We start from the raw sequence: 27,967 nt of genomic DNA, 5'->3' as shown, positions 1-27,967 counted from the left end.
CAGGTTGGGTGGGAAAGTGTGATGCACTCTTGTGCCTATTTGAGGGCCCACTAAAAATAGTGCAGCAGCCGCCTGTGGACGCATGCTCTTGTCTGATTGGAAATCACAGAGCCTCAAGTCAGAGCTGTGGGGCATCTGTCAAAGAGGGACGTGCGTGACCTCTTCCACGGTGAGTGCACTGCATTAAGGATACTTGCACATGGCGCTGATTTGATCTGATGTTTGGCTTCATTTACAGCTGTCATCTAAAGTAACTTGAAGGAATTTAAGGAAGATATTTGGGAGAAGAGAACTTTGACAGTCATTGAAATGGGTTCGCGGCGGACAATGTCACGCTCCCATTCGGATAGCGGAAGATCCGGCCAAGGGAACGGGAGCGCTGGCAATAACCGGCCTGGAGGTTGCAGCTACCTCTCCAACGTCCGGCCAGAGAACAGGTACAGTGGGATGTGACGTTATGCAGGAGGGACGCTTTTGGAGCCCATGTACTACTCGGGCAGAGACCACATGCAATAAGAATATAAAAAAAATATTTTGCTGGAATCGAACCGGAGGCTCTTGCAACATAATTTGGTCTATTTCAATTTTTTTCAGAAAAAGTGGAGAAATAATTCAATGCTCTATTGAATATTATATGAAACACGATTTCTTTGTTTTATTTTGTATCAAAACAGAAACGTTTCGAAATCCACATCGCCAGCAGATGTTATTGTGGTGATAAGAGTTAGCAGGATATTCTAATCATCCAGGTCAAGTCGACCTTGGTGGAGATCTGAGCTCGACTAAAAGTATTGAAAGTCTTCTCTCTGCGTAGGAGCACACTCTGCAGCGTGATAGCTCAACTGACACAGGAAACGCAGCCCGCCTTCCTGACCACGCTCAAGTCCAGAGCCGTGTCAGAGAGCAGCAACGTCAAGTTCTTCTGTGTGGTGACCGGTGAGCAGCCACATTTGTCAAGGGTGACATCGGGGCTAAATTGGGATAACATATTTAATCTGGAAATAATAACTGTAAGGCTTGTTTTAAACCACCATACTTTGGTGTAATATGCAAAAAATATATATTTATACACTTTATATATTTTTATCATTATTTGTAGTAGGAGTAGTGGTAATATTTCTTTTTTGTCTTACAGGTTATCCTATCCCTCAACTAACTTGGTATAAGGATGATAAACAGATGGACAGATTCTGTGGTCTTCCGAAATATGAAATATTTCGTAATGGGCAAACCCATTCTCTGCATATTTACAAGTATGTATACTTATTATCCAGCCTATAAACACAGTTTCAACAACTTAAAAATCAGCAAAACTTAAAATAATTTGTTAAATTTCTCAACATAAAATTTGATTGGTTTGCCGTGAAATTTTGTGTTCACTCCGATTGCCCAAAATTTGAATAGTCTTCTCCTTGCAGCTGCACTGTGGAGGACGCAGCCATCTACCAGGTATCGGCCAGTAACAGCAAAGGCATCGTATCGTGCTCCGGAGTTCTGGAGGTGGGTGTAATGAACGAGTTCAAGATCCACCAGCGTTACTTTGCCAAGATCAAGCAGAAGGCGGATGGCCGTGGCAAAGAGACCGACGGCAAGGAGAACCAGGAGCCCATTCGTACCATCAGCCCGGAACGCTCGCTGAGGAAGCGCCGCTCCACCATGGAACCCTTCTTGAGCACGCCCAGCTCCACAGAGGATGACGTCAACAAGGAGTTAATTCCATCTGTTTGTGAGGATTCAAAGGTTAGATTGGAGGAACCATCAGAAGAACCGGTGGAGGAGAAGCCTTCTAGTAAAACGTGTACAAAAACAAATAATGAGAACGCAAACGTGGGTGGCACTGCCAAGACTCCCTTTGTCAAGAAGAAGATCAAAATTTGCTCCAGAGGTGAGAGGACGCCTGAGGAGATGAGAAAGACCAGCTCGGAGGAGCTCATGGAAGTGGAGAGTTGCAAAAACATGACGGAACGTCCAAACAGAGCCACTTTTGGGAAACTGTTCAGGAAGAAAAGCTCGGAGCTGCTTCGCTCTCCAGAAAGTGCAAGGAAAGACAAGGAAAGTCTACTTAAACGTGACGAGAAAGTGTTGGGGAAGAACCCTCGCATGCTCTCCAGACTTCAAAATTCACCTCAACAGCCTTCCAGCTTAGTCACGCAGCACACAGCTGACCCTGGAAGTGTGGATGGAGTCCTGAAAAACAAGACTGCTTTACCTGAGAAGATCCCAGATCAGCCACCACAAAAGGAAACAAAAACGAAGCAAAAGAATCCATCCACGCAGAGTGAGGTGAGCTTTTTTTTTTTTCTCCTCCCATGAGCTCATGGGAGCATCATGCAAGCCAACACAAACTGCTGCTATTTATAGCAACAACAATGTTAGCGCACTCCAGTCCCAACGGAGCTCGACGATGCACTTCTGTTTACACATGCAACAGGCTGGCAATGAGAAGAAAAATCTCTGCATTACTTTTCTTAATGAGACCCTCGAAATCATTCACTCCCATTGACGGCTATAGACGTCCATTTTAACTAGGCTGGCAGTGAATGGCTTATGAATTAACGTGGGGACCATGGACAGTATTGCATCATGCCCAATATGCTGCTTATCTTATTTCGGTATGACAGCATCAGGCAGAAATACTAACTCCAACCTGCTCATATTTAAAAACAAATTCATTTTTAGTCACTGCCTCGTCTCAGATTGAGATGTTACAAAGAGTATGAATTTTGCACGGTCATCATTTTCAAGACTATAATTATTGTTGCAATTATCAATCAAATTTGTTTTGCCTTTCTATGATTAGGAATGCTTTTTCCAGGCAAGCGCTAACGCAACCACAGCTACCGACACCAGTGAGGCAAAAGGCAGCTCCACTGAAGTGCCTCTCAAAATGATTGACATTCCATTGTAATCACACGTCAACACAAAATTGACCTGAGATTTTCCAGATTAGATTGAGGGGAAAACATGCGCGACAAATAATTGTCATAATACAGTCGAGCAATCAACACGGAAGCATTTAAAAGCTTTGGAGTTCACTTTTTGCAGCACAAAAACCGTGAACATTATTAGCCTTGCTTATCTCATCTATTTTGGAAAGTCTTGTGGCTCAGGGAACCTTTCTTGCTAATTATAAAAGGGGGTATAGCTCATGCTCAGACGTGATGTGGATTTGACACTGTCTGGCGCACAACTCAGAGAGCCGATACGCACAACTCGTCACCTTTTTGTAACTCAACAGGAACGAATTTTAAATGTAGCACAAGCAATAGTATTTGTAATAATGGATCAGAATATTGCTGCAATATAAAAGTCTTGACGGTGATACCAATACTGAGCTCGTGAATACATTTGTGGACCATCTTCACTGTCTCAACTTACTTTGGCAGACCAACAGTTGAGCTTATTCTAAATCAGACTATATTTCTATTCCAGTGTTTATATAAATTGCGCCTGTCACTAGGTTCTCTCTGCCCACTAGAAACACGGTTGCTGTGCAAATGTGCCCAACACGGGGCGCCAAGGATTAGAAGTGAGAAGTGTCATGACAGTCTTGATATGACGGAAAAAATATGATATTCTTTATGAATCTATTAATCAATATGTGTATAATGCTAATAATGACAAACAAAAATACACATACGTGAGCATGGTCTTACACCCAGTGCATATCTGAATAGACATATTACAGAATGGATAAACATTTCAGGTTCATATTCAAAAACTTCAAATTACATTTGGAGCATCCATTGTGCTATTTGAGTGGGACATATAAAACACGAGAATTGTGTTGGAAAAAGAAACAAATCACTACATGAATAGAATAGAAAAAAAAATGATGCCGCAAGTGCCGTTCCATAAGAGCATATGCCACAAGTGTCTGATATCTTATATACCGTATTTTCCGCACTATAAGGCGCATCTAAAAACCTCAAATTTTCTCAAAAGCCGACAGTGCGCCTTATAATCCGGTGCGCCTTATATATGGACCAATATTGAGCCACTACAGCAGCCGTGTCCAAATATATGGACTTATATATGGACAAAGTTTTAAAATGGGCCATTCATTGAAGGTCCGCCTTATAATCCGGTGCGCTTTATAGTGCGGAAATTACGGTAATCTATAGTCGTCTGTCATTCCAGGTTTGTCTGTTTGTTGCTGGTTACACTATTGTTGTTGGAGTTATACGTTTACCCAAGTACTGTACAGACAGGGATAAAGTATCATTAGTATTTACAGCCTGGCAACATGTGCTTGAATTGTTTTCCAAGGTTACACAAGCCCCTGCATGGAAGAGTAGGAATGATGCACCTGTCAACCTGGAGCCTCCACCTGACCGGCGTCTGGCATCAGTAGATACACAACCGCAGCGTAAACCCCCATCGAAAGGAGAAGCTGCAATAAACGACGTCCGGCTCCATTTCGTCGCACCAAAATCACCACAACACAGACAGCATCATTCCAAGGGATTAAGGGAAAGCCACACGGTGTTACAAAAATCGCATCCCCTTTCATTTGCAGACCGACAAAGCCAAGCTGATTTAGTAGCAAAGACTTCTGAACGGACAGAAGCACAAGGTTTTAAGAAGGTAGACAGTAAAGAGGGTAGCAGAGCAGTGGTGAGAAAAGAGAAGATAACCGAAACTGCTGTTGCACCTAAGATTCAAAAACCAGAACAAAGGAACGATAAAATAGCTAAAGAAGCTAATCCCATGGTTGCGTCTGATAAAGATAAAAAAGTGTCTAGTTTAAAACCCAACTCGGAATTACAGTCTAATAAACAGACTAAAATTGAAACTGCTGGGCCATCCAAAAAAAATGAGCAGCAAGCCACTGACTTCCAAGAAATCCCCAAACCTGTCACCAGAGTTGTATCTGTTGCAGAACTTATGAGAGCCCAAATAAAGGCTCTTGAGTCTGCGGCAACAAATCCTGCTAAAGACATTTCTGCAGACTCTGGATCACGTGCCGCTGTGGGTGACAAATCTCAAAACCTTGATCAAAGTAAGATTACAATTCAAGAGAGGACGTCAGTACCTGACATCAAACCCAGCAAAAATGTTGATTCTGCCACACCAAAGGAACATCTTGCACAACAAAGCCATCTAGGAGAGAAGATTTCTCAAAAGGATCGTAGTCCTTCATCTGCCATTGGTTCCCTCAGCATAGAACGCCATCATGATGTCATAGCCTTTCCTTCGAATAACTACTGTTCTGATCCTGTGAATCCACAGGAGATTTCAGCTAAAGGGTCAGTACCTGATGGCATACCTGAGAATCATGTTGATCAAACATCTCCAAAGGATCATCTTGCGACACAAAGTCATCCTGGAAACAAAAGGACTTTTGAAGAAGATCCGAGTCTTTGTCCTTCATCTGTCATTGATCCGCCGAGCATGGAACCGAACCGAGATGCGACAAACAGTACCCGGGCAGGTCTTTCAAAGGAATGTTCTGATCCCATGAACACAAAAGAGATTGGAACTCAAGGGAGAAAGTCAGCACCTGATGGCATACCTCAGAATCATGTTGATCGAACCTCTCCAAAGGAAAACCTTATGACACAAAATCATCTTGGGAAGAAAAGGGCTTTTCAAGATCTTAGTCTTTGTCCTACATCTGTCATTGATCCCCTTGGCATGGAAGCAAATGGAGATGTGACAGATTTAAATAACTACTCTTCTGTTCCCGTAAATTCTAAAGAGGTGGACATTCAACTGAGGAAGTCAGTACTTGATAGCACACCTAAAAAAATTGTTGATGCAAACCCTCCAAACAAACATCTTGTAACGCAAAATAATCTGGGAAAGAGTAGTACTCATCAGGAAGATCCAAGTCCCTCCCCTTCATCTGTTATCGATCCCTTCAGCATAAAATGCAATCAAGATGTTACAGTCATTCCCCTTGCAGGTTCTTCAAAAACTTCTGATCCTGTAAATCACAAGAAGAAAGCAACTCAAACACCAACATTGAACGGCAAAAGGGATCAAGGCAAAGACTTGGGTCTTGTGGAAAAGTTCATCCCAGATATTAAATTTGATGCTGAAATTCAACAGGAAACAGATAGAAATACTTCCCAAACACTGATAAGGGAAAACAATCCAGTCAGTTGTTCACAGGGTATGCTGAAAGTTCCCATTACAAGTGTTCAGGGTGAAGATTTAAATCCCGAAGCCAGTCCGGTATTGCAGAAAGGAGATTCAGATTATTTTCTTACTCCTGCAACTCCTCGAGAATTGGCCTCAGGGGCCCGTCGGAAGATCCTTACTTCTACTTCCAAGGACAAACCAGAGGAGACCAATTTACCATCTGATCACCAACCTGCGAAGGAAGAGTTTTCCCCATTGGGCAGCATGCTTTCCACCAGTCCTGGATCAGACTCTTCTCAACGGTCACCTCTTCTTCAGCAGAACAACGATACATCTCCTGTAGAAAAGCGATCGCCGATGCTGGGAAGAAAGAATATGACCGTTGTGACTAACACATCAAGCCAACCATCCAATGAGGACATCCAAAATGAGAAAACCGAGAAGGACAAACGGGATCCATGCAAAGGTAAAGAAGATGAATGGTAGTCCCAAAAAAATGTGTGTCATGCTTTTTAATAAGTACAAGTTTCTTCATTTTAGCCCCTCAAGTTATCCGGAAGATCCGCAGTGAATGTTTTGCCGATGCCATGGGACACCTTAAACTGTGGTGCCAGTTCTTCAACATTTTAACCGACTCAACCATAACTTGGTACAGAGATCAACTGGAGATTGCCCGGATTAAAAAAAGGTATGAAGAATATAAACGTTTTGGAAAAAACGACGACTGATCTCAGTGTTTGTCTCAGTGCGGCGGATGAAAGCCAGGTCAATCTGGCCATCGTTCAAGCGGCAAGTAAAGACACTGGAATTTACAAATGTACTATCACAAATGACTACGGAAGTGACTCGACTGACTTTCTACTTGGTCCAGACAGTATGTACCTCATTTGCATATTATTAAGTCAACTATTTAGCTGCAACAAAACTCTCCAAATGTGTTTCAGGCTTGGTAGGGATTTCCCTTCGTATGGACCACAGTGGTAAGCTCAGATCTTAGCATTGAATACAACCAAAAGTTGAACGCATTTCCAACTATTATGTTCTGTCATCAAGTTGGGGAAGAAATCGAAATGGCGCCACTGGTGTTCAGCAAAGGTCTGGCTGACAGTGGTGTCTGGGGCAGCAAGTTGTTTGGTCGTGTGATGGTCCACAAATCCTGTATTGGCGAAGGCTGTGCCAACAAAGTCTGGAGGGCTCAAGTCATCTATGGCCTTGAGCCTGTCTTTGAGTCTGGTCATACGTGTATCCTCAAAGCCCAACGCCACATCGCTTATGGTGGCAAGGAGGAACACTACCTCACAGACAGGAACTTGGACTTAGTCAAGCAGGTATGTCTCTCTGCCGAATTGAAATTTTCCAAGTAATTCTGACCTGATCTTTTCCATTGTTCTGCATACAGGAATGTAAAATTCAAAATTTGGCTCGTGAGTACTGCAAAATCTTCTCTGCAGAGGCAAGAGTCATTGAGAACTTTGGGCAACCTCTCGAGTGAGTTTAACTTTGGGCTCTCCGTACTGTAAATGCGAAAATTGTGGTATGGTTAGCACATCTGCCTCAGAGTCAAAAGGTCTTGGGTTCAAATTTCTGCTCAGTCGTTCCTGGATAGACTTTACATGTTCTCCATATCGCTGGTCTTTGCTTTGACATTCACTTAACACCGATCCTGAACAAACCAGGGTCATCCCTGTTTACTTGATGTATCGGCCAGCAAACACCGTCCCCTATGCCACCGTGGAGGCTGACCTGGCTGGAGTCTATCGGAAATATGTCGTGGTGGATCATACGGGGAAGATTGAGATGAAAGCCACTTCAGAGGTAGAGCTGAAGTGTTGTGCTCTGCAGCACTGGATCTTTCAATGGACCAATGGGAACCTGCTCATCACCCAACTCAAAGGTAAACTGTGATACTTTGTGTGTGTTTATGACATCATTGGTCCTGAGAAATTGAAAGGAAAAAAAAAGCTAGTATTTTGACTGGGGTTCTATCAACGTTGAGGCTGCTTGGAACGTTCTGTTCTTTACTGTTGTCATATAGAAACTATGGTGACAGTCCCAGATGAAAGTATACAAACACTTTTGATCGTCACCGGCTTAGATTTATAAAGTTGTTTTGCAAAATGAGTTGCTCTGCTGTCTAAACTGCTACCGAAATCCTTTCAGATGTGAATGAATTGTAGAAACCATAACGACACTGTTTTTTTTTTTCAGGGGTTGATACAAAGATCACCAACATTGGAGTTGCAGTCAAATATACAGGGTTAGTCAACGAAATGATTTTACTTCAAATATATCTTTTCGACTCATATACTGTTGTTGTTGCTGCAGATATCAGAACCTCCAAATGGAAGGCAAACCTCAAATATTTGAAGGATTTGTCTCACAGCACCAGTGCAACTACTTCTGCGGTCTTCTGGGCTTGAGGTCACTGAAACTTTTGGACTCTTTAATGGCACCAGCCAAGCCCAAAAGCTCCAGGAGCCCATTACTGCAACGTAAGAGTCAGGCTCCTGGCTCATGCAGCCCACAGACTGGTCGGAGAGTAACCGGCAGCCCCCGCATGCCCAGGAAGGCTGAACAAGATGCTCCAAAATGCCTCAAAGCTACTGTTGAAGTCTAGCATTACAAATCATGATTTTACCACCATTCCGCGTCTTTACTTCATTTTGTTTTACTACATTTACGTCAATTAATCAACTCTCTGGACCACTTGATCGTAAACAGTTCGTCGTGGCAAACCTGGAATCAAGCCCACCTAGGAACTTTGGAATGAGCAAGAACAGAGCTTTTGAACATCTTGTAGAAAGTATTCCCATAAATTACAAAGAATAACTAGTAGTAGTAGTAGTAGCTACGCTAGCTTTCAGTTTATCTGGCAACGCCACTGCAGTGAGAATGTCTCACCAAATCTTCTTGACATTTCTACGACACTAAGCTACATATATTTTAAAAACACTTGTCTATCTCACTTTCAACTTGGCGCTGTTGCCGGTTGGCATGAATTGTTTGTTATACTGTTATACGCTTCTGTCGTTTTGAGTTAGCTTGCCCACAGATTGGCTATCGGCACGTTTCATGTGACAACCAGAGTTCAAGGCTTGTGGATTACAAGAAAATTTTATAAATATTGAACACATTAACCGTTATTAACCTGAAGTCACCTTTTGTACAGCGAGAAGCCAATCAAGTGGAAATGTAAACATTGTGTTGTCATATGACACAGATGTACAGTGACACGCATTCTCATTGTATATGTTGCTGGTTGTAAAATAAAACAAAGCCGTGTGTATAAAAAGAGCTTTTGCGAGTGTGTCTCGAATAAAAAAAATGCATATAATACATTCAACTTTTCTGGAAGTATAAGAACAATGAATTATCCAGTTCTCTTATCATATCTTGTCCTAGTTTTTGCACATTTTCATTTGCATACATTGAAGTTCCTCATGGCTTTGTTTACTTCCTTATTTAGCTTAAACTATTTATTTAGATGAAAAAGCTGCGCCAACATTGTGCCAGTGAGGTGCCTTGGCTAAATTTGGAGATTGGCGTGTTGGGCTCCAGTGTGTGTGTTTACAATGCAAAAGGCTAACCTCATCATGATAATCGCTTGTGATTTGTTGGTCATTAGTGAGTCATCCTTTATGTAAGAGCTTCAGCGTGAACACTTAATGTTATCTTGACCAAAAAAAGTTCACTTGTTGTTATTTATGATGATGCCCAGCCACCCGGGTGTCACATCGTTTCAACACAACAAAGACTTGCGTTTGGCACGTCAACAGGTTTCTCTTAAAAAAATTTTTTCAATTCATCCTTTAACTCGAGGTTATCTTGTGTCAACTCTAAGTTTGTAACAATGGAAATTGTGACTGGGACCGGATAAGACACTCCTGCCACCTACTGTTTGTTCAGTCATCTGGAAAGTTAAAAAAAAAAAAAAAAGTTACTTATTTGGTGACGAGTGGGGGATATTTTTGAATAAATTAATAGAAAAAAAAAACAAGGGATAATGCAACAAATACAACAGGACTCTTGATAATGTAACTTGGTGTGCCAATAATTTGAAATAAAACGAATGAATCAAGATTTTGCAAATTTCATTTAGATGCAGAATTTTTGGGCGACTACTGTATACATTAGTTTGACTTATCTTGTTGTTCAACAATATGTTTATCGTTGCTTTTATTACCTCGATTAACGTATTTAGCAATTAAGAACCAGAGTGTGCCACAAGCTATACAACCCCAATAATTAATATATTAAAAGACTGTCAATCAAAAACTGAACCGACTGCATATTTGTGTGCAGTTTTTCATTTACGTTTCCCATTGACTCCATTCACAAGATTTATTCATATTGTCCACGTCTGTTTAAACAAGTCTGAGTGGAACATCGTCAAACAATGAAGCATTGAGAATAATCTTCCCGCATATCATTACGTAGGAAGCTGTTAGTGAAGCGGAAGAAATTAAAGAGGAAAAGTTGCTGTGGCACGAGCAGCTCTGACGGAATGTAATGAAGACATCACTCGGGACAATCTGAACATTAAGTCTCTATTATAAGAGCAGCAAATGAGTGAATTGCCAGTCATCAACTGACGACATTCTATGTTTAACAAGGCCTAATGTCTATTTTGCCACTCTGAGCACAGATTTGTGACACACCAAGTTAGGAGGTGGTGAAAATACCCTGAGCTTATTAGCATGTCATTTGGGTCCGCTTCTTATTTTATTTTTTATTTTAACAGATAACACCAACAATAGACGCACGCTGAAGTTCATGTTCCGTCCACGAGACAGAGCCGACCAGCGTGTTATGACGAGAGTCCTCTCCGAGGGCCTCGCCTCGCTTTTTGTTGTCTCGCTGACCTTAATTAGCATTGGCGCTAGGTGTTAGCATTTAGGCGGACGAGATGAAAAACATCACAGGCGCCTAAATGCCACGGACGGGCTGGCATTTGAGCAAAGTTTTATCTGCAAAAAGTCGCTTTTGTCTGCGATGAATACAAGACATCGTACATTATTGCCTGAATTTTGAGCGGCTAATCACTGCACGCACCTTTAGACAATTCACCTTTTCTCAATAATTCACTTTTACAGGTCGAATGAATGAATGACTTGAATTTGGAATTACCGTAATTTTCGGACTATAAATCGCACCGGAGTATAAATCGCGCCAGCCATAAAATGCCCAAAAAAGTGAAAGAAAACATATATGTATATAAGTCGCTCCTGAGTATAAGTCGCCCCCCACCCAAACTATGAAAAAAACGCGACTTATAGTCCGAAAATTACGGTACACTCCCCTCCAAAAGTATTTCAAGAGTTAGTCAACTTCCCAATGGCTTATTTTTCACCCATATAATGCGAAATAAGGTTTTCTTTCCATAACCTTGCTTGTACTCAGTCGAGGCTTGTGAACAAATGCCGAAAGAGCAGCTAATGTGACGTATTGTGAAAGAGACATAGAGCGCATGTGTTTATTATGTGTATGGAACATGACATGAATTTTAATGGTGTGTAAAGTCATCGCAAATCAACTGTGAAATTCTTTTCAGTGTTGTGGCCTTCACACATTCACATGCAGCAGCCCATTGCCGGACATGAATGTTATGTTAACCGGGATTGAAGCGCATGAATGCATGAATGGAAATTTGTGATTTTAACTACTTACAAGGATATCTCCTAAGGCTGAACAGTCCCAATTTAGAAGCAAAAGTAATGCTAAGTGTGTGTGAGGGCACAAATTCTTGCAATTTTAGCATTAAAATCATTGTTAACCAGAAGCTGCACCAATTTTAATGGGTTCTTGCATGGACAAGTTAAAAGCACATGCAAAAAAACATGAAAACGTTACTTCTTTTGTTTGTAAAAATATGGAAACGATACATAAACTACAACACCTACCTTATACCAAATTTCAATCATAATGATACTGAGTACAATATTTAACAGAAAATGACAAAAGCTGCTTTTTGGAGAAATTGAAGGCCTTAAAATATGTTATATTTTTAAAGTATATTATTACAAACAAAGTAACAGAAACCACGTGTGTAAATTCAGATGGTAGTCAGTGTGACAGTTGCAATTTATTTATTTTTTTACAAGCAATGATATATTGTTAGTCACCTCAATACTTCCCCTAAGGAAATTACGCTGTCTCAATGACAGAACATAAACGTGACTATAATTACATTTGTTTTTCCTTCATCAGGTTAAATAAACACAATTTATTTTCTGCTCTCTGTTTATTACCCTCTTAATTAAACTGACATAATTGATCATTTTGCCATGGTTGTTTTCATAGACGGAGGATGTTTGCTTTTTGATACAAGATGGTTAATTATTATTAAACACCACGACCTTTGTTGCTTTGTCAGTTTTGAATTGGTATTGTTTGTGAGCAAGCGATACGATTCATATTTTTTCGCAGGTCAATTTTTTGGGGATTTAGTAAACTCTAATTGGAGCTAATTTTTTTTCATTTAATTCAACAGTTAATTCACCTCTAAAAAAAACAAAATATTGACATTAACTATTGCAGCTTTTTGAGGTCCCCCCACCCCGCACCGTATCCCGAAGTGACAACTCAACATAGCGTGCGCAAGTAGGCGGGACTTCCGGTTGTAGCCCGCACCCGGAAGACGAAGACAGAATGCGAGTTGTTCAAGCGCTTGACGCCTCATCCATATGCTACCCCCCAAAACACGTTTTCATGTGAATTTCCTTTTTTTTTTAAATGCTCTTATCAATTCCCACGATGTTATCATTTGATTTCCTTGATGACGTGCGTCGCATGAACAAGCGACAGGTGGGTATAACGGCGTCGCTTTGATTCTTTGTGGAGGCAACGAGACCCTTTGGGCACTTGGCTAACGGTCGCTAGCCCCCGACACACTTTAAAAAAACCCTACAAACTTCTCGGTGTTTTTTTTCTATCAAGATAATTATTCGATCGTGTGAAGTGAAAATGAAGTCGTCGAGCCGGTTTGAACAACAGCTAGCTAGCTACCGTCTACATTATTGGTAACTGAAATTGTCATTGAGCATCAATGAATCGTCTAAGTTTTGTCAAACAGAGGTGCGCAAATGGGTCCGCCATCTAGTTTATTATTGTGAATTGTCTTTGAAAAACAAGTAAGCATAATGTTCCACATTGAAAGCCATTTAAACAGTTAGTACAAAGTAATAAGCATAAATATAGATAAGATTTTGTGTTTTGATTCAGTTTATGATTTTCTTCCCCATATCAAACCAGTACAATACAGAAATGAACGGACACTAAAAAGGCAGGGTGAGGTAGTTGTAAAGCAAGACCTGCTGCTAGTGTGTAATATTAAATGTTTTCTTTTATGTCAATGTGAACAATACATTTTCTGAACTGCTTCTGAAGAAATAAACGAATAACTGTGCATGTGTGTTGCAGCTCTATTACCAAGTGCTAAACTTTGGTATGATAGTTTCATCGGCTTTGATGATCTGGAAGGGTCTGATGGTGGTCACTGGCAGCGAGAGTCCCATCGTTGTCGTTCTCAGGCACGTCTGGAAAAGCTTTTTTTTTTTTCATGGTTTGCCTCACAGTTCAAATGTGGTGTTAATTGTTAGCTGTTGTAGTTGAGCGTGCTCTTTCTGGCTTATTTCAGTGGTAGTATGGAGCCGGCTTTCCACAGAGGAGACCTTCTCTTCCTCACCAACCGCGTGGAGGAGCCCGTCCGGGTGGGAGAAATCGTGGTCTTCAGGATAGAAGGCCGAGAGATCCCAATAGTACACAGAGTCTTAAAACTTCATGAAAAGTATGACTGAATTAAGAAAAACAAAACAATGCAGACATCAGGGACTAAAATCATGCTTATGTTTCCAGGGAAAATGGAGACATTAAGTTCTTGACCAAAGGGGACAATAACGCTGTGGATGACCGAGGTCTATACAAACAGGGACAATTCTGGCTGGAGAAGAAGGATGTGGTGGGACGAGCGCGGGGGTAACTGAAGCGCAAGCACACACTGACATTCGTCTGTCAAAATACACAAATGAAAAATGATCTCCTGCAAATACTGAGCATGCCTTTGGTTACCGTGGCTACTTAGTCTCTTTGACTTTGTCGCTATATTTATCGACTTTTATCAGCCCCGAGAAAAAAACTAAATTGAAACTTTGGGTCAAAGTTAGTTGTCTGCGGATGTTCCACTGTACATTTTGTTTCATATCAGCACTTTGCTGCAAGGTCAACAGCGTCAGGGATTAAGCGTCTGTGATCGTCAATTATTAATTTCCATCAGACGATATTGGATTAAGGGTAGATACGTCCTCTTCACCCACGTTTTCCATTATGCACAAGAAGCGAATCAAGGGGAGTCCTATGTTCATCACCTCTTGATGTGCCCTACCTTGCTTAAAAGGAATTTCCCAAAGCCTCGTGAATGATGCAAGTCCACAAGGCTTTCATCTTGGCTGACCTTGATCAAGTCAAAGATTGTTTGTCATCAGTGTGGAGCTGAGTCAGTCGTTGTCTTTTCCGCAGGTTTGTGCCATACATTGGAATCGTCACCATCCTCATGAACGACTACCCCAAGTTCAAAGTAGGTTTCAACCACTTCTTGGCCAACTTAATGGAAGCCTCAGTGCCATTTTCTCATGTGTCTGTCCTGTCTATGCGCAGTACGCCCTTCTCTTCGTGTTGGGTCTCTTCGTGTTGATCCACCGGGAGTGAAGTCTATGTCCAGGAAAGAGAAGAAGAAAAAAAAAACAACCCACACGCAAGTCATGATGCCTCTAATACAGCAATTAACTTTCGCTCTGTCCAATTTTTCTTTTTGTACCATTTGTTAGAGCATTTTTTAAGAGTGGGAATAGCTTTAAGATATTTTTGTGAGGGAACAAGACTATTATTATTTTCTCATGGAGAATTCTTAAACATTGTTTAAGCACTGTTTTTTCTTGTCCACTTATTGTCTTTGGAAAAAACAGATGTGAAGTATTTTATGACAGTACAAACATTAAATATGGAATCCGGTTACCATCCAATATAATTTTGCTTTGTTGCACCATCATTGTTGCCATAAGTGTCAGTCATTCATTTGAAAGAGTTTCAGACTCGTGCTCTCACATTCGGAGCAAAATTGCTTAGCAGTTGTGTTCTCTCTCATACGGGTTTTCTTTTCCATGTTTTGCCACATCCCCCCCCCCGGGACGCTAGATAATTCCGACACCGTCTCAAGTGACCTTCATACCTGCATCTGCAGATACTTTTCCCTAAAAAAAACAAAAAAAACCACCATCAAATGTTATAAAAGCTAATGAAGCTAAGCAGTTCGATGAAACTGAACTTGTTGCCAAATATGACCCGATGGGTCCCACAGTCTTCCGATTGAGCTGACATTCAGCAGTGCGTGTGTATGTGTGTGAGAGAATGTCAAAGGTTATTTAAAGAGCAAGCTGAAAGTTGCCAGTTTATCACCTTCAGAGCATCAGAGTCTGTGCGTGTCTTCAACAGCTCTTTGCATCCAACGTGCTGAGGAGACCAGCATGTTGCAACCACTCCAGTATCATGTGGCTCATTGTGTCAAAGCCAGTCAGGGACCCTGGCAACATCAATGTTTTGCTTCGGGAATGTGTTAATTATGGTTTTCAGTCATCTGCATATTTTCCTACTCTACTGCCTTCCAACACGCACGTCATCTTCAATGAGATCTGCGTCCATAGGTTTGACAACATGAGTCAGTGGTTGTCTGTGCACCGCTCCTGCTCACCTTGGCCGAACGTAACAATGCTCCCACCCCTCTGCAAGTCCTCACCTTCACAAGGTAATCAAGTTGAATGGCACTTTTATCAGAAAATGCTAATCTGTTCCTCCCACAAAACTCAATGCAGCTCTGCTTACCTTAAAACCACCACTGTTGCCTACCCAAGGTGGGAAGTGGCTGGCTAACCATGACACATTTTTAGAACTAATAAGTCTATCTCTCGTTGTGTAAATGTTCTGATTTTATAAAAATGTGGGCTAAAAAAAAAAAAATGCTGTGTGTAAAACTATTCATGATATGCACATCATCATCAGCAGCATAAGGGGAGGGGCCAGGAGTGCCTATAAAAGTGGGAATGATGGGAGACACACATACGCTAACATAGTGGTCAATGTGCACTATGAAGGGTTTGACAGTGAACAACGTGTGCTGGTGTGGCTTCTTGACTTATCTTGTCTTCTCTCTCGCTCCTGCCAGCACAGCGGTCAGCTTCGATCTCACTGAGCTGAGGAATAAAGTGGCCAAAATTAAAGTGAATCCCAGAGGGAACCTTTGGGCAACAGGTAAGAGAGCGAGTGTTTATTAATTATGTAATAGTGACATTGATTTTGTATAGGAGCCAAAAGTACAGTATTGTCAAAATTGTATTAAGTCAACTTTTTTTAACTCTGTTCTTTAATTGTGTTCTGTACCTTAATGATAACAGCAAATTGAAAAAAAGCTATTGAATTTGTTTTTTTTTAATTGATGACTGGCTTTGATACATTTATGAGCAAGTTCAAAAGATGATTTTATTATTAGTTTAGCACATATGTTACTTAACTTTCTTATGAATAGATTTTTTTTTAATAATGCACAATTCACAGTTGAGGAGACTTTTTATTCAACATAATTTATATGCATGCTAAATATATTTCTGCATACTGGATATACTTGAATGTTTTGGTCCGCTATTTAGAAAATTCTTCAAATATGATTCAATATTTTTACAATTGATAATTTCTGACCTAATTGGCATTTTCTATTAACATATTAAAATACGACTCAATATTTTTACAATAGACAATTTCTAACCTCATTGGCATTTTTTATTGTTCACAGTTTTATGTCATTAATTTATTGTTTGATGTCATGATTGGTGATTCTGTTTGGTTTGGTTCTATTAAATACTTTTGATTCCATATGCCTTGTTTTTTTGCCACGACCACTACAACAACCTGCAAATTGTGACAGTTTTGTGTTCTGAGTTGAATAGTGGAATGATGATTTGTGTTTGTTAAGGGCACTTCATGGGCAAGAAGAGTGTGATGGAAACCCCGCTGCTGTCTTCCACCGAGGAACGGGGTGTGGGACCCTCGGACGACACCCAGGGGCGCAGCAGCCTCAGCGAGCTTTTCCAGCACTTCCTGCGGGTGGCCATGCAAGCGCAGGTGGACTCACAAGAGAGCCGCTTAAAAACTCTGGTGAGGTCTCTTGCTTTAAATGATGCGATAAAAGGATGCTACATTTGAATGCTGCTGTTTTTGTTTTTTCCCCTCAAATTATTTTTATTTTCCCAATTTTCAGGATTTCCCCCAAGTGAATATTTGTTTTCATTTTTTTTCCAAATATTTTACAGTTCCTCTGTAGTACTTAATATTATATTATAATATGATAGTATATTATCTTTTTTTTCTTTCCCGCTGAATATTTACGTCTGCGACTCTTGCAGGATTCAGAGATGCTGAATCGGATTTTGGAGATCTACACACAAAGAAAGTGACACACGTGATGGCCATTAAGGACAGTCCACTGCTCACAATGATTGTAATCTACTCATTTTTGTGCCATTGAAAATTTTCATTTTTTGGTTTTTCCCCCCCCCCCCCCCCCCCCCCCAAACGCTACAGTATTTGGTCTTGCTTGCTTACTTGTAGTCAATAAAATTCACAGTTCCACTGCTCTCTGCTGAGATGCAGCAAAAACAAGACATCATCAACACATATTCCGTGAGACATATGCAAAATACGACGTACATAAATGTAGTCAGATTATTTGAATCATGTTTCTACTTGCCCAAATATGTTGTATGGAATCAAGAGAGAGCGTGAGCTCATGCTTGAAAGGTTATTGCAATAATTGGACATCATGCAGTCAAGATTTTATTCACCCTTATCCTATGTTCATTTCGGAGGCTTTAGTTTCTATTTAACTGGCTATTGTGCTCATCTCATTGATATACTACACTTTGTGAGGATATTGGGATGAAATGGAAACCATATAAAAATATAAACTCATGAATGGATCAAAAGGATTGTAGTACTTTTTGCTCTTTCTTCTATATGAACCCAGTATAATAATTGCTTAGTTAACAAAACATTGCAGAAGCATATTTAGAAAATGGATGGATGGGTATTTTTGTAATGTTGCAACTACCTTTGCCCACACAACTCAAGGCAACAGACAATGTCATGCTAATTGATACAAACGTAAAAGTAAGTTGCAAAAAGGTGACACAGATATATGGGGGAACTTTTAACTCAGTGAAAGTACTACTGGTTAAAGTGTGACACATTAGTGACAATCCACCAAAAGAGTACTAATGTCCATGTTAGCTTGATTATCTGCCAGGATACTGCATGAGTGAATATTTTAAGACATTAGGAGCATCTGAATAAAATATTTTAGATGATGGTGTTTGTTAAATGATGTATTAGCGATGATGACGTTTGGAGGTTTCTTGAGATTTTCTTAAAAAGGGATATCTTAAAGAATTTACTTGTGATATACTACCACCTTCTGACCGAACTGGATAGTCTGGATTTATGAAACGCGGTCAATTCATATTGACTGTAGTATTTTTTAATATAATAAATTGATTTTAGTAAGCAACTGATGTATTATCTTGGATTTTAACAATAATGCAACGCTAATGAGGTCTACAAAAATACAATAAAATCAAAGAATAGAAATTTGAATTGAAAAAAATCACTTTTGAGTTGAATTCTACGTTTAACCAAGGATTTGTAGGTAGTGAGGTAATTGTATACCACCAGCAGTCTTTTTTTAATAAGTCGATTTTTAACAAATAATTGACATATGTTAAAGAATAATTTAGTATATTTCTTAACACTGAAAAGAAAGGGATAGAAAATGCATTGAGAAAGACTATTCATATCTTATAAAAATCTATTCAATAGCTTATTAAATTTATAAATAAATGAATGAATGAATAAATAAATAGATAAATATTGGTGACATCATCAAGCACCTTAATATCAAATTATAGGACGTCTCGGCCTATTTGGTGTGACGTCAGTCATCACGTGACTTGTGTCTCCCTCTGCCTTGTTTTCATTGGTCGAAACCTTGAGACTCCACACAATGGGGCGGACCCGCCGAAGCCATTTTATTATCAAAACAGTAAAATAAAGTGCAGCAGGTGCATCGCTTTCTCTCCGTCGCATAGAGACAAGAGTGATTTATTGTTTTCATTTCTTTATATTTATATTCCTATCAAGCAAAGGATGGGACAGTGCGGGATCACGTCATCGAAAACCGTCCTGGTTTTCCTCAATCTCATATTTTGGGTAAGCAAATTCGAGCACATTTGAGCGATGTGCGGCATCCTTGAGGACGGAGCGATGTTATTAGCAAGCTAGCGCACTGCGACAGAGGAGCGCCTTTTCACTTTAGCTTTGGTGGAGAAGCTGAATTTGAAGTTATCATTCATATTTTTATAGTATAACAACGTGAGGTAATAAACTACGTTGGAATCTGCCGTGACGTAACGTGACAGCTGTTGACCTGCTGTGCTGCTTAAGCTAGGATGACGCTAGCAGCTCTGCATCCCATGATATAAACACTCACTGGCTACCTCCACCGTACAGTCTACCTTTGCAGTGTTAATAATGTTTAATTTAAAGGTCTGGGTGGAAAAAATTCAATATTATGACGACATTAAGGAAGCAGAAATGCACTGCGTTTTGGCGTAAATCGGTACGCGATTTAATGAAGTCACAATTACTGTATGTAAAATCGTTTCTAAAACGTCAAATACAAAATTGTACGGCAGTGCCGTAATAATGTAATATTGTACAGTGCAGTTCTGTACGATCATTATCAAATGGAATCTATTTTGATTATTCCATCTGTTAAAATTTGATTTCGCATTCAACCGTATTGCAAAATAAATTTTTAACAGTTTTTTTTTAACAGTTATTGTTGATATGGTTCAATATAATTTTTTTTTAAAAAGCAACATCACACGAGCAGGAGTGTTGTCTTATTGTATATAATCCCACATGTAATGATTTTATCTTGTCAAACTGCTTGTTTGTTTTTCCACAAAAAAATGATTTATTGAAATCATCAATTAATTTCTCGACTGACATTGCAGAAAAAGAACAAATAATACAGGTTTGAAATAACTATTTTTTGCAAAGCAGTTTTGTTAATCATTGATTTCATCTGAGTGAGTACGTATTGGTAAGGAGAATATGAGAGCTAATCGTCTCGATGTATTTTTATGTAGGCGGCGGCAGGCATTTTATGCTACATCGGCGCCTACGTGTTCATCACCTACGACGACTACGACCACTTCTTTGAAGATGTGTACACTCTGATCCCGGCAATCGTCATCATCGCCGTGGGCACTCTCCTCTTTGTCATCGGTCTGATCGGCTGCTGTGCCACCATACGCGAGAGCTCCTGCGGCCTGGCCACCGTGAGTGCACGCCTGCTCATGTTAGGACAAATACCATGATCAATAACCAATTTTGTTTTTGCTCTACTCAGTTTGCTGCCATCTTGCTGCTGGTGTTTGTGACAGAGTGTGTGGTGGTGGTGCTCGGCTACATCTATAGAGCAAAAGTAAGCTTCTATATAAGTTGAGGAAAATATTCCAAAACTGCTGCCAAAAGTGAATATCCAGAAATATTCAAAAATACTTGAATTTTATTTTTTTTAAATGGGCTGATGTGCATTCCAGGTGGAAGACGAGGTGAACCACTCCATCCAGAAGGTATACAACGAGTATAACGGCACCAACACGGACGCGCCTAGTCGTGCCATCGACTATGTGCAGAGACAGGTGAGGGGTGGGAAAAAAAGATTTCAAAGTTTTTTTGTCATTGTCAATTCTAAGCTCTGACCTAGTATGTAGTATGATGCTTCTGGGGGGGGCGGGGTCTATTAGGAGGGAGGCAAATGGTTACAGTGATACGTTGGTTTTTTTAAGCACGTGAATGTCTTAGAGTTGGGCTGTGAAAACATTTCCTGCGTGTTGTTTTAGCTTCACTGCTGTGGTATCCACAACTACTCGGACTGGAGGAACACTCGCTGGTTCAAAGAGTCGAAAAACAACAGCGTCCCTGTCAGCTGCTGCCAACCCAACATCAGCAACTGTACCGGCACTCTCACCCGGCCGGCGGACCTCTACCAAGAGGTGCACAAAAGTCCCAGTCGTCTTTTTTTTTTTTTTATTAAATAACTGTCCTATTCAAGTTGTTTACATATTTGTGTTTTCTTTCAGGGTTGTGAAGCTCTGGTTGTGAAGAAGTTGAAGGAGATCATGATGTATGTCATTTGGGCTGCGCTAACTTTTGCATCCATACAGGTGAGGAGGAAGTCAGGAATCTGAAGTATTCGTGCAAAGGATAAAACCTAAAGAACAAAGTTGCCCTACCCTTCCTGTGTTTGCCTCCAGATGCTGGGCATGCTGTGCGCTTGCGTGGTGCTCTGCAGGCGTAGTCACGACCCGGCGTACGAGCTGCTGGTCACCACCAACAGCTACGCTTGAGGGCCTCGCGTCGGAAGACAAGCGTCACCACGTCCTGGTAGATTTCAAACTGTAGTTCTATATTTAAGCTGAGATATATACGCTCAAGCACACATTGCACAATCCAATAAAGTAGCAGACACTGGCGACGTGGTCCCCGGGGAACACGAGGAACCACTTATTTATTCTTATTATTGACATGCTTTGTAAGCTCTTATGTTATTTCCTTGACAGTGACAAGCTATAAATAGCCAGCGTATATTTAGCTATTGGCATTTTTTTTTTTTTTTTTTCAGAATAAAAATGAGCTCATTCAGTCAGAATGACTTAAAACTAAATAAATAAACTGGAAAAAGCAGCCGCTTATATGTCAAGTCATGGTTGAATATTTGTGGGGCAAATGTGCACTTTTGCAAATGATGACGGTATGTGTGACATTAAATGGATTTTTTTTTTTTTTTTTTTTAACCCCCTGAATTTCAACCTTAATTTAGAGCTTTTACTGTTTTCCGCCAATGATAATGAATTCAATGTAGGATGAAAATTGCCCATTCTCCTAAACACTGTTAATCTTGTACAAAACACTCCTAAATTGTGTGAGAGGTGGCTGTTTATTTATTTATTTATTTATTTATTATTATTATTATTATTATTTTAATCCTATCCTAGTCATCTAAATCTAGCAAATGTTGTGTTCTCGTCAGGGTTTATTGAAGGTCCAAACGTTCGCCAAATATTCTCCAGACATTCGTCTATACAAAAATAAATACATAAATAAACAGGGCAGGATGATGTTTTTTTTTCCCTGAAAAAGTTTGATTTAGCAGTGAAGCAGATACTTTATATTTCCTGTTTAGTTCTCATGCTGTGTTTATTTATATTTAGTTCTGAATCCGCTTCACTGTTGAAGCACTGTGAATATATAAAGTGTGAGCCAGTTTGATTGACAGTGTTGTGAGTGTAGAATCAGTATTAAGCGTTCCCTTGTTTCATCTTTTTTTCATTTGTACGTAGGAATGACTTCTTTTCGATATAGTTTTTTTCCTGTGAAATTTTGCGATGTTTTCATTGACTTGGAGCTGTTATGTGAAACCCAAAATATTTTGCTGGAGTTGTAAAAAAAAAGGGTAACAAATTGTGCTTTGAAGAGGAAACAAATAAAGTCATACATTTCAATTTGACTTTTCTTTTTCGTTTGTGAGGTGAGGCACTGATAGGAATGTTTTTTTAAGTTACAAAAAATACATTAAAATAATAATTTCTTGGTCTAATAAAGGACAACCTTTTTTAAAGTACGGGATACTATATGGCAACTGCAGACAATGTTTCGTTTTATATATAATTTATTAACAATTTTATTTTGTAACAGATAATATTTGCCTGAAATTGAAACAAAATATACATTTACAGTGTCTGTTGACTTTCCCCCTAAATATTTTCATTTCATCTGCCCCTTTCTGCAAGCTTTTTCAGATTTTTCCCAAATAGTTCCCAGGCACGATTCCCACCTGGCCGTTTCTCTCCACGGTCCACCAACCGTCCTCACCGCGCTCCAAGACCTGAACCACATCACCTCTTTGAACTGTCAAATCATCTTCCACCTGAAGAGATCATACAACAAACATCAACACAACTAGTTTTAATTCTGCAGTGGTGCCTTGAGATACGCGTGACCTGGCTTGTGCAGATGTGAGCTGTTGTTTGCTTTGACTTGCGAGCACAGACTTGAAATACAAATACAGTAATTCCTCGTTTATCACGGATAATTGGTTCCAAAAACTGCTAATTCGTGATCGTGCTAACACGCGTAAATGGATTTCTAAAGGAATGTAAACGAACATTTGGAGCAATACTACATTGTCCTAAAGGTTAGACACATGTTTCCTCAATTTAGAAGTTTTATTTTGACTTTTAAACGTTTTTTAATTTTGGGAAAAAAATCCGCGATGCAGTGAAGCCGCGATAAACGAAATGCGAAGTAGCGAGGGATCACTGTAGTGATCAGTTTAGCAAATAGTGAAGAATTATTTAAAAAAAAAAAAAAAAGGTGCCAATCGGTTTAATGCATTTCCTGTGGAAGTTTTCTGTCAAATAAAATAAACAGAATTTCACGGGACCAAATAAGATATTTAATTTGACGTTTTGCGCGACAAATGAGGGTTTTGGGGGGGGGGGGGGGGGGTGAGAGGCGTAGTAAGATTGTGGTAAGGTTGTGAGATGGACCCGGAAAAGAAAGCAACCGGAGGCGCTCTCAAGCGTGCAAGTGCAGAAGAAAGCTGCTGCTGAAATGCGATGGAAGCAATTCATCATCCCGTTCATTCGCCTGCGTTTTACCGGAGGTTGAACAAGCCAAATGCAACTCCAGCCGGCTCGCCCCAAAATACGGTTCGGATCTAAGCCCAGTGACGACACAAGCAAAAGGTAACACTGTGCAAAGCTCGCATGTGCATAAAACACAACAAAAGAAGTTTAAGTTCATCTCCAATTATTGTTAGACCCGTGAACACAGGATGGACAAAAAAAAACCAATGTTGAGGAAGAAATGATTATAAAGTGAATTATTATTTACATAATTCTGAAAAGAGAAGATATTTGGTTAAAGACCTATTACTTCTGTCACATTTTCAAACTTCCACTATTATGTCGCTGTTGCTGTTTTCCCCAACCCACACTAATTTAAATTAGGGAACGATTTATTTAATTACATGACAAAGATGTATTTTCTCTAGGTGCAAGTTAAATATAGCAAAAATATTAATATTGCATTATGCAGCACCCATATCGCGTTTTGCATGTTTTCCAATTTCAGTGTGCTGAATTGTCTTACTAGTGAGGACATAAAAACTAGTTCATGAACTTTAAATTAAATATCAAGGATATGGAATAAACGCTTTACATAGCACCTGTGCATTGTAGTTGTAAAGCGCAATGTAGGAATCTTCGTCCGCTATTGGCTGCTGGAGACCCAGCAGGGATGCATACGACCCATCTGAAGACGTAGCAGAGAAAAAGGCAGCAAAGATAGTGAGAAATTGTCCTTTGAATACGCCATTGCTGGAAACATCATCAGACTGACCTTCTCCACTAGAGGGCACTGTTGAATGGCGACTGACAACATTGGTCTTCACAGAAGCTTCCAGGAGAGGATCCGAGGTCCTCCTCATGTGATCTTCTCTGCCCCCCGTGAAGTGTCCTAGGCCGTTTCCATCCCCAGATCTGGTCTCCTTCTGATAATAGCTTTCAAAGACGATGGGACCTGTAACAAGAAAAGTTTGCTTCAGTGCAGATCGGGATTAAGGTGTATGCATGAGGATGGAAAGGTGTGAGAAATGACCTGGAGGATGCCAACCCGTCTTTTTCATCTCAATGAAGCAGTTGATGTCGGTGGTGATGTCACAGTGCTCCAGGTGCTTCCTTACCTCCTCACAGAACTGACATGAGATGATCATCATGATGGAGTTAAATAGTTTTAAGGATTTTTTTTTTCTGTTGAAGCTTCGAGCTAGCACATAAAAGCTACCACAAATGGAATTTGTGCTTGCCTCGTCATCTTTGACACATTGCATGGAGATGTGATTGCAGTGGTCCCACAGGGTGCACCTGAGCAAGTGGATGCGATCAGCCTCCATTTGCTGGAACACCTACAAGACCACGTCCACGTTTTTGCCGTCAAGATTTATTCCGCTTTTAGCTGATTCACTGCACATGACTCGCATTTTCCCCCGTGAGGCAAAGTGGTGTCAAGAAAGAGGAAGTTGGTACGGACTTCCTGTTTGTGACCATGTGTAAAACTTGGCCAGTTACCTCGCACGTGCTTCTGTGTGTTTCCTCCCAGTCCTGGCGAACATTTTCCAGCTGGTCGATGTTGGTCAAGTATAAGGTCTCTGTCAAAATAGTGGACGATGAAGTTTGTACAAAACGACAACACAGGAAAAAATGACGACTCAGAATTGTACCTGCTTCACTCACTGCCTGTCTGCATTGCTTGGCCCTGTGGCGTGCCTATGAGACAGATTTTAAATAAATAAAAGAGCAAAACTTTTATTGTGCAAATTAAAATGTCAGAAAAGTTTATTTCAAAATTTAAAAAAATTGTCTAAAAAAATCCTTTTACACAGAAAATGATTTCAGAAAGCCAATTCCTAACTAACTTCTATATTTAATCATTTTTATTGCTGAAATTCAAATGGTAATTCTGTTAAAGTTGGGGGGAAATGTAAATAAAAACAAAATACAATCAGTTTTAAATCTTTGTGCGGTTCGACCTTTAAAATCAGAAATCATCAGGAGTGTCCAAACAGCACACGTGCAAATTACCTTGTCGCCATTTTTGGCTGCATGGGCAGTCTTCTCTGACGTCTGTTCTGCCTCGTCCGCTTCCTTGCATCTTGCCTCGTAGTTTTTCTTTGACTGTGGGTTGGAGAGACCAAAAAATCTTTTCTGGTTGAAAAACTCTTGTAGCCATCTTTTCCTTACCTCCATAGTTTTCCTGAACAAGGACACTTTCTTCTTCTGAACTTTCTCCATGATGCTTTCAAACTATCAGGGAAAACACTGCGATGAGAACCTGCCACCTTCTTCGATATCACAAACTTTCCCCTCAAAGCAAACGTACTTTTTTTTTCTGCTCTTTCTGCCGCTCTCGGAAGGCCTCCACCTTTTTCACCTCCTCTTTCATTGCATCCGACAGTTGGATGTGAAAGTGTCCCACGTTCTCCATTTCTGCAACCAAGGCTATTTGTTTCCTCAACTGTCGAGTGTCAAGCCTTTATCTCCCACTTGGGATGGACTTACGTGTTTTTAGTTGCTCAAAGGAATCTTTTAGCGTGCTGTATGGAAGTATTATATGATCAGATTATTAAGTACTATTTTGTGGCTTAGTTTTTGTTTTAATTGAGTAAACGAGATGTGTACCTGATCTCTGCGTGTCCTCCAGCTTTGCGGGCGATGCTCACCAATTCCCGCCCGTACTTTTCTTCTGCTGACGCCCTGTGCACAAAACACTACAAAAATAAAAACTTGTGGCACTTTATCACATCAATCTTTTTTTTGGACAGACAGTCACAACTTGTATGTAAAGCAAGAGCCAAAGATGTTGCCCGATTTACATGTTGACTACTTTTGAATTGATTGTAAACAGCATTGCAATGTTGCAGATGTTGAATGCACCTCATCCTTAAGAGCTCTTCCACATCTTTGCACGTTTGTCTTCCGTCTCGCAGGCGTTGCATCAAAGCTTCGTAGCCAGCGTGGCAGGTAAAATCGGAGCCCTGCAAAGAGCAGAGATCGGGTGCGGTTGACGATGCAATAAGTATTGCTCAGCAGCTATTGCCACATGTACCTAAGCGAATTCGACACCCGCCATTGGATGAAAAAGCAGAACTTGTCTTTTGGAGTAACCGCAAAAGTGTCTTACAATGCTTCTTTAGTCGTTCTTGTAATTGTGTTTAAGTGCTCGACAAGAAAGGTTATTTCAATCCAGGGATGGCCAAAACCATTCACATTAGGCATTAGCAGCTGTTTTGGAATCTAGGAACAACTTTTGGGATATTACTTCTGAAATTGGCCAACATTTTTGTCCATTTTCTGACATCTTTTAGACCACGAATTAAATGATGCCATGTCAGTTTGAAACAATGTTTTGTTTTTGGTAGAGTGATAATACTAATAATTAGTTTTATTTTTTTTTAAATTATTAATTAATTAATGAACAAAATAATTAATAGATAATTCAATTATTATAATAACAGTTAGTTGCAGACTTATTGTTAATAATGAATGACATTGATGTATAAAGATGGCGATCATGCAAATTTATCACAGTCCTTATCAATGAGGATTTAACAATATCCATATGCAACACTTTCTTAAATCTCAACAAGTTTCTATTTTTAGCACATGTTGTGTGTCTTTTCTTTAATTTTAGTTTTAAAAATCATGAATTAAAATACACCACCACAAGTGACTTACCCAAAAAGCATCTCTAAACATTAAACGTGTCATCTTTCAGATTTCCCTTGAAGCTTCTCTCAAACAATGAAAATATTGTGTAGCCACGAGTTTGATGATTTAAGGTCACTGGGCTTTTGGTCAACTCAACTCCCCGACTAGCAGCACTTAGTCATTTTAAATGAGGAAGCGCTTCTATCCCATGATGTCACTGATCACGTGTTAGCCATGTTTGGCCTCTTTCAATACCCGCCGAGAGGACTGTTTGCATTTTGTGCAAATATTAAGCGGACTGCTTCGATAATGTTGACACTGAAAGTGGTTTGCTGACCCGTGTTAATCACAATAGGAGTCAATGTGATGAAAGCAATTTGCAGCAATTTTTGAAGTAAATACATACAGCATTGGGTTCTAGGTTGGAAAAAAAGTACACTTAT

At 40.0% G+C, this 27,967-nt stretch overlaps 5 protein-coding genes across 7 annotated transcripts; 4 read left to right on the top strand and 1 right to left on the bottom strand.

Annotated features, from left to right (window-relative positions):
- Positions 1–9: 9 nt before the first annotated feature.
- On the top strand, positions 10–9,381 carry LOC133152447 (alpha-protein kinase 3-like). The gene is made up of 14 exons (XM_061276035.1): positions 10–169; positions 239–437; positions 815–936; positions 1,136–1,253; positions 1,419–2,283; positions 4,270–6,553; positions 6,628–6,775; positions 6,834–6,961; positions 7,032–7,067; positions 7,141–7,415; positions 7,487–7,575; positions 7,764–7,981; positions 8,296–8,344; positions 8,413–9,381. Exons 2-14 carry the CDS (start codon positions 310–312, stop codon positions 8,702–8,704), a joined length of 4,752 nt encoding a protein of 1,583 aa, XP_061132019.1. The 5' UTR covers positions 10–169; positions 239–309; the 3' UTR covers positions 8,705–9,381.
- Positions 9,382–12,695: 3,314 nt separating this feature from the next.
- Positions 12,696–15,109, top strand: sec11a (SEC11 homolog A, signal peptidase complex subunit). The gene is made up of 6 exons (XM_061277191.1): positions 12,696–12,891; positions 13,507–13,616; positions 13,724–13,873; positions 13,942–14,061; positions 14,602–14,659; positions 14,740–15,109. The coding sequence occupies exons 1-6, from the start codon at positions 12,820–12,822 to the stop codon at positions 14,788–14,790; spliced, it is 561 nt and encodes a 186-aa protein (XP_061133175.1). The 5' UTR covers positions 12,696–12,819; the 3' UTR covers positions 14,791–15,109.
- Positions 15,110–15,256: 147 nt separating this feature from the next.
- Positions 15,257–17,672, top strand: nmbb (neuromedin Bb). 2 transcript variants are annotated; one of them, XM_061277189.1, is made up of 4 exons: positions 15,257–15,883; positions 16,306–16,386; positions 17,105–17,286; positions 17,535–17,672. In XM_061277189.1, exons 1-4 carry the CDS (start codon positions 15,628–15,630, stop codon positions 17,583–17,585), a joined length of 570 nt encoding a protein of 189 aa, XP_061133173.1. In that variant the 5' UTR covers positions 15,257–15,627; the 3' UTR covers positions 17,586–17,672. The 2 variants fall into 2 exon arrangements, with proteins under 2 accessions (XP_061133173.1, XP_061133174.1); XM_061277190.1 differs by lacking the exon at positions 15,257–15,883 and having other exon boundaries at positions 15,907–16,386.
- A 1,552-nt stretch (positions 17,673–19,224) lies between these two features.
- On the top strand, positions 19,225–22,762 carry LOC133153091 (tetraspanin-3). The gene is made up of 7 exons (XM_061277150.1): positions 19,225–19,392; positions 20,337–20,528; positions 20,600–20,674; positions 20,793–20,894; positions 21,096–21,248; positions 21,336–21,419; positions 21,510–22,762. The coding sequence occupies exons 1-7, from the start codon at positions 19,330–19,332 to the stop codon at positions 21,600–21,602; spliced, it is 762 nt and encodes a 253-aa protein (XP_061133134.1). The 5' UTR covers positions 19,225–19,329; the 3' UTR covers positions 21,603–22,762.
- A 144-nt stretch (positions 22,763–22,906) lies between these two features.
- On the bottom strand, positions 22,907–27,712 carry LOC133153090 (proline-serine-threonine phosphatase-interacting protein 1-like). 2 transcript variants are annotated; one of them, XM_061277147.1, is made up of 14 exons: positions 27,552–27,712; positions 26,751–26,851; positions 26,496–26,570; positions 26,376–26,410; positions 26,197–26,303; positions 26,058–26,120; positions 25,899–25,991; positions 25,538–25,583; positions 25,386–25,465; positions 25,124–25,222; positions 24,916–25,012; positions 24,658–24,837; positions 24,485–24,570; positions 22,907–23,182 (listed from the first exon to the last, which is right to left on the bottom strand). In XM_061277147.1, the coding sequence occupies exons 1-14, from the start codon at positions 27,582–27,584 to the stop codon at positions 23,051–23,053; spliced, it is 1,227 nt and encodes a 408-aa protein (XP_061133131.1). In that variant the 5' UTR covers positions 27,585–27,712; the 3' UTR covers positions 22,907–23,050. The 2 variants fall into 2 exon arrangements, with proteins under 2 accessions (XP_061133131.1, XP_061133133.1); XM_061277149.1 differs by lacking the exon at positions 25,124–25,222.
- Positions 27,713–27,967: the final 255 nt, after the last annotated feature.

Source organism: Syngnathus typhle, linkage group LG4 (genome assembly GCF_033458585.1).
Source record: "Syngnathus typhle isolate RoL2023-S1 ecotype Sweden linkage group LG4, RoL_Styp_1.0, whole genome shotgun sequence".
Lineage (NCBI taxonomy): Eukaryota > Metazoa > Chordata > Actinopteri > Syngnathiformes > Syngnathidae > Syngnathus > Syngnathus typhle.
This window is presented reverse-complemented; position numbering and strand designations above follow the sequence as displayed.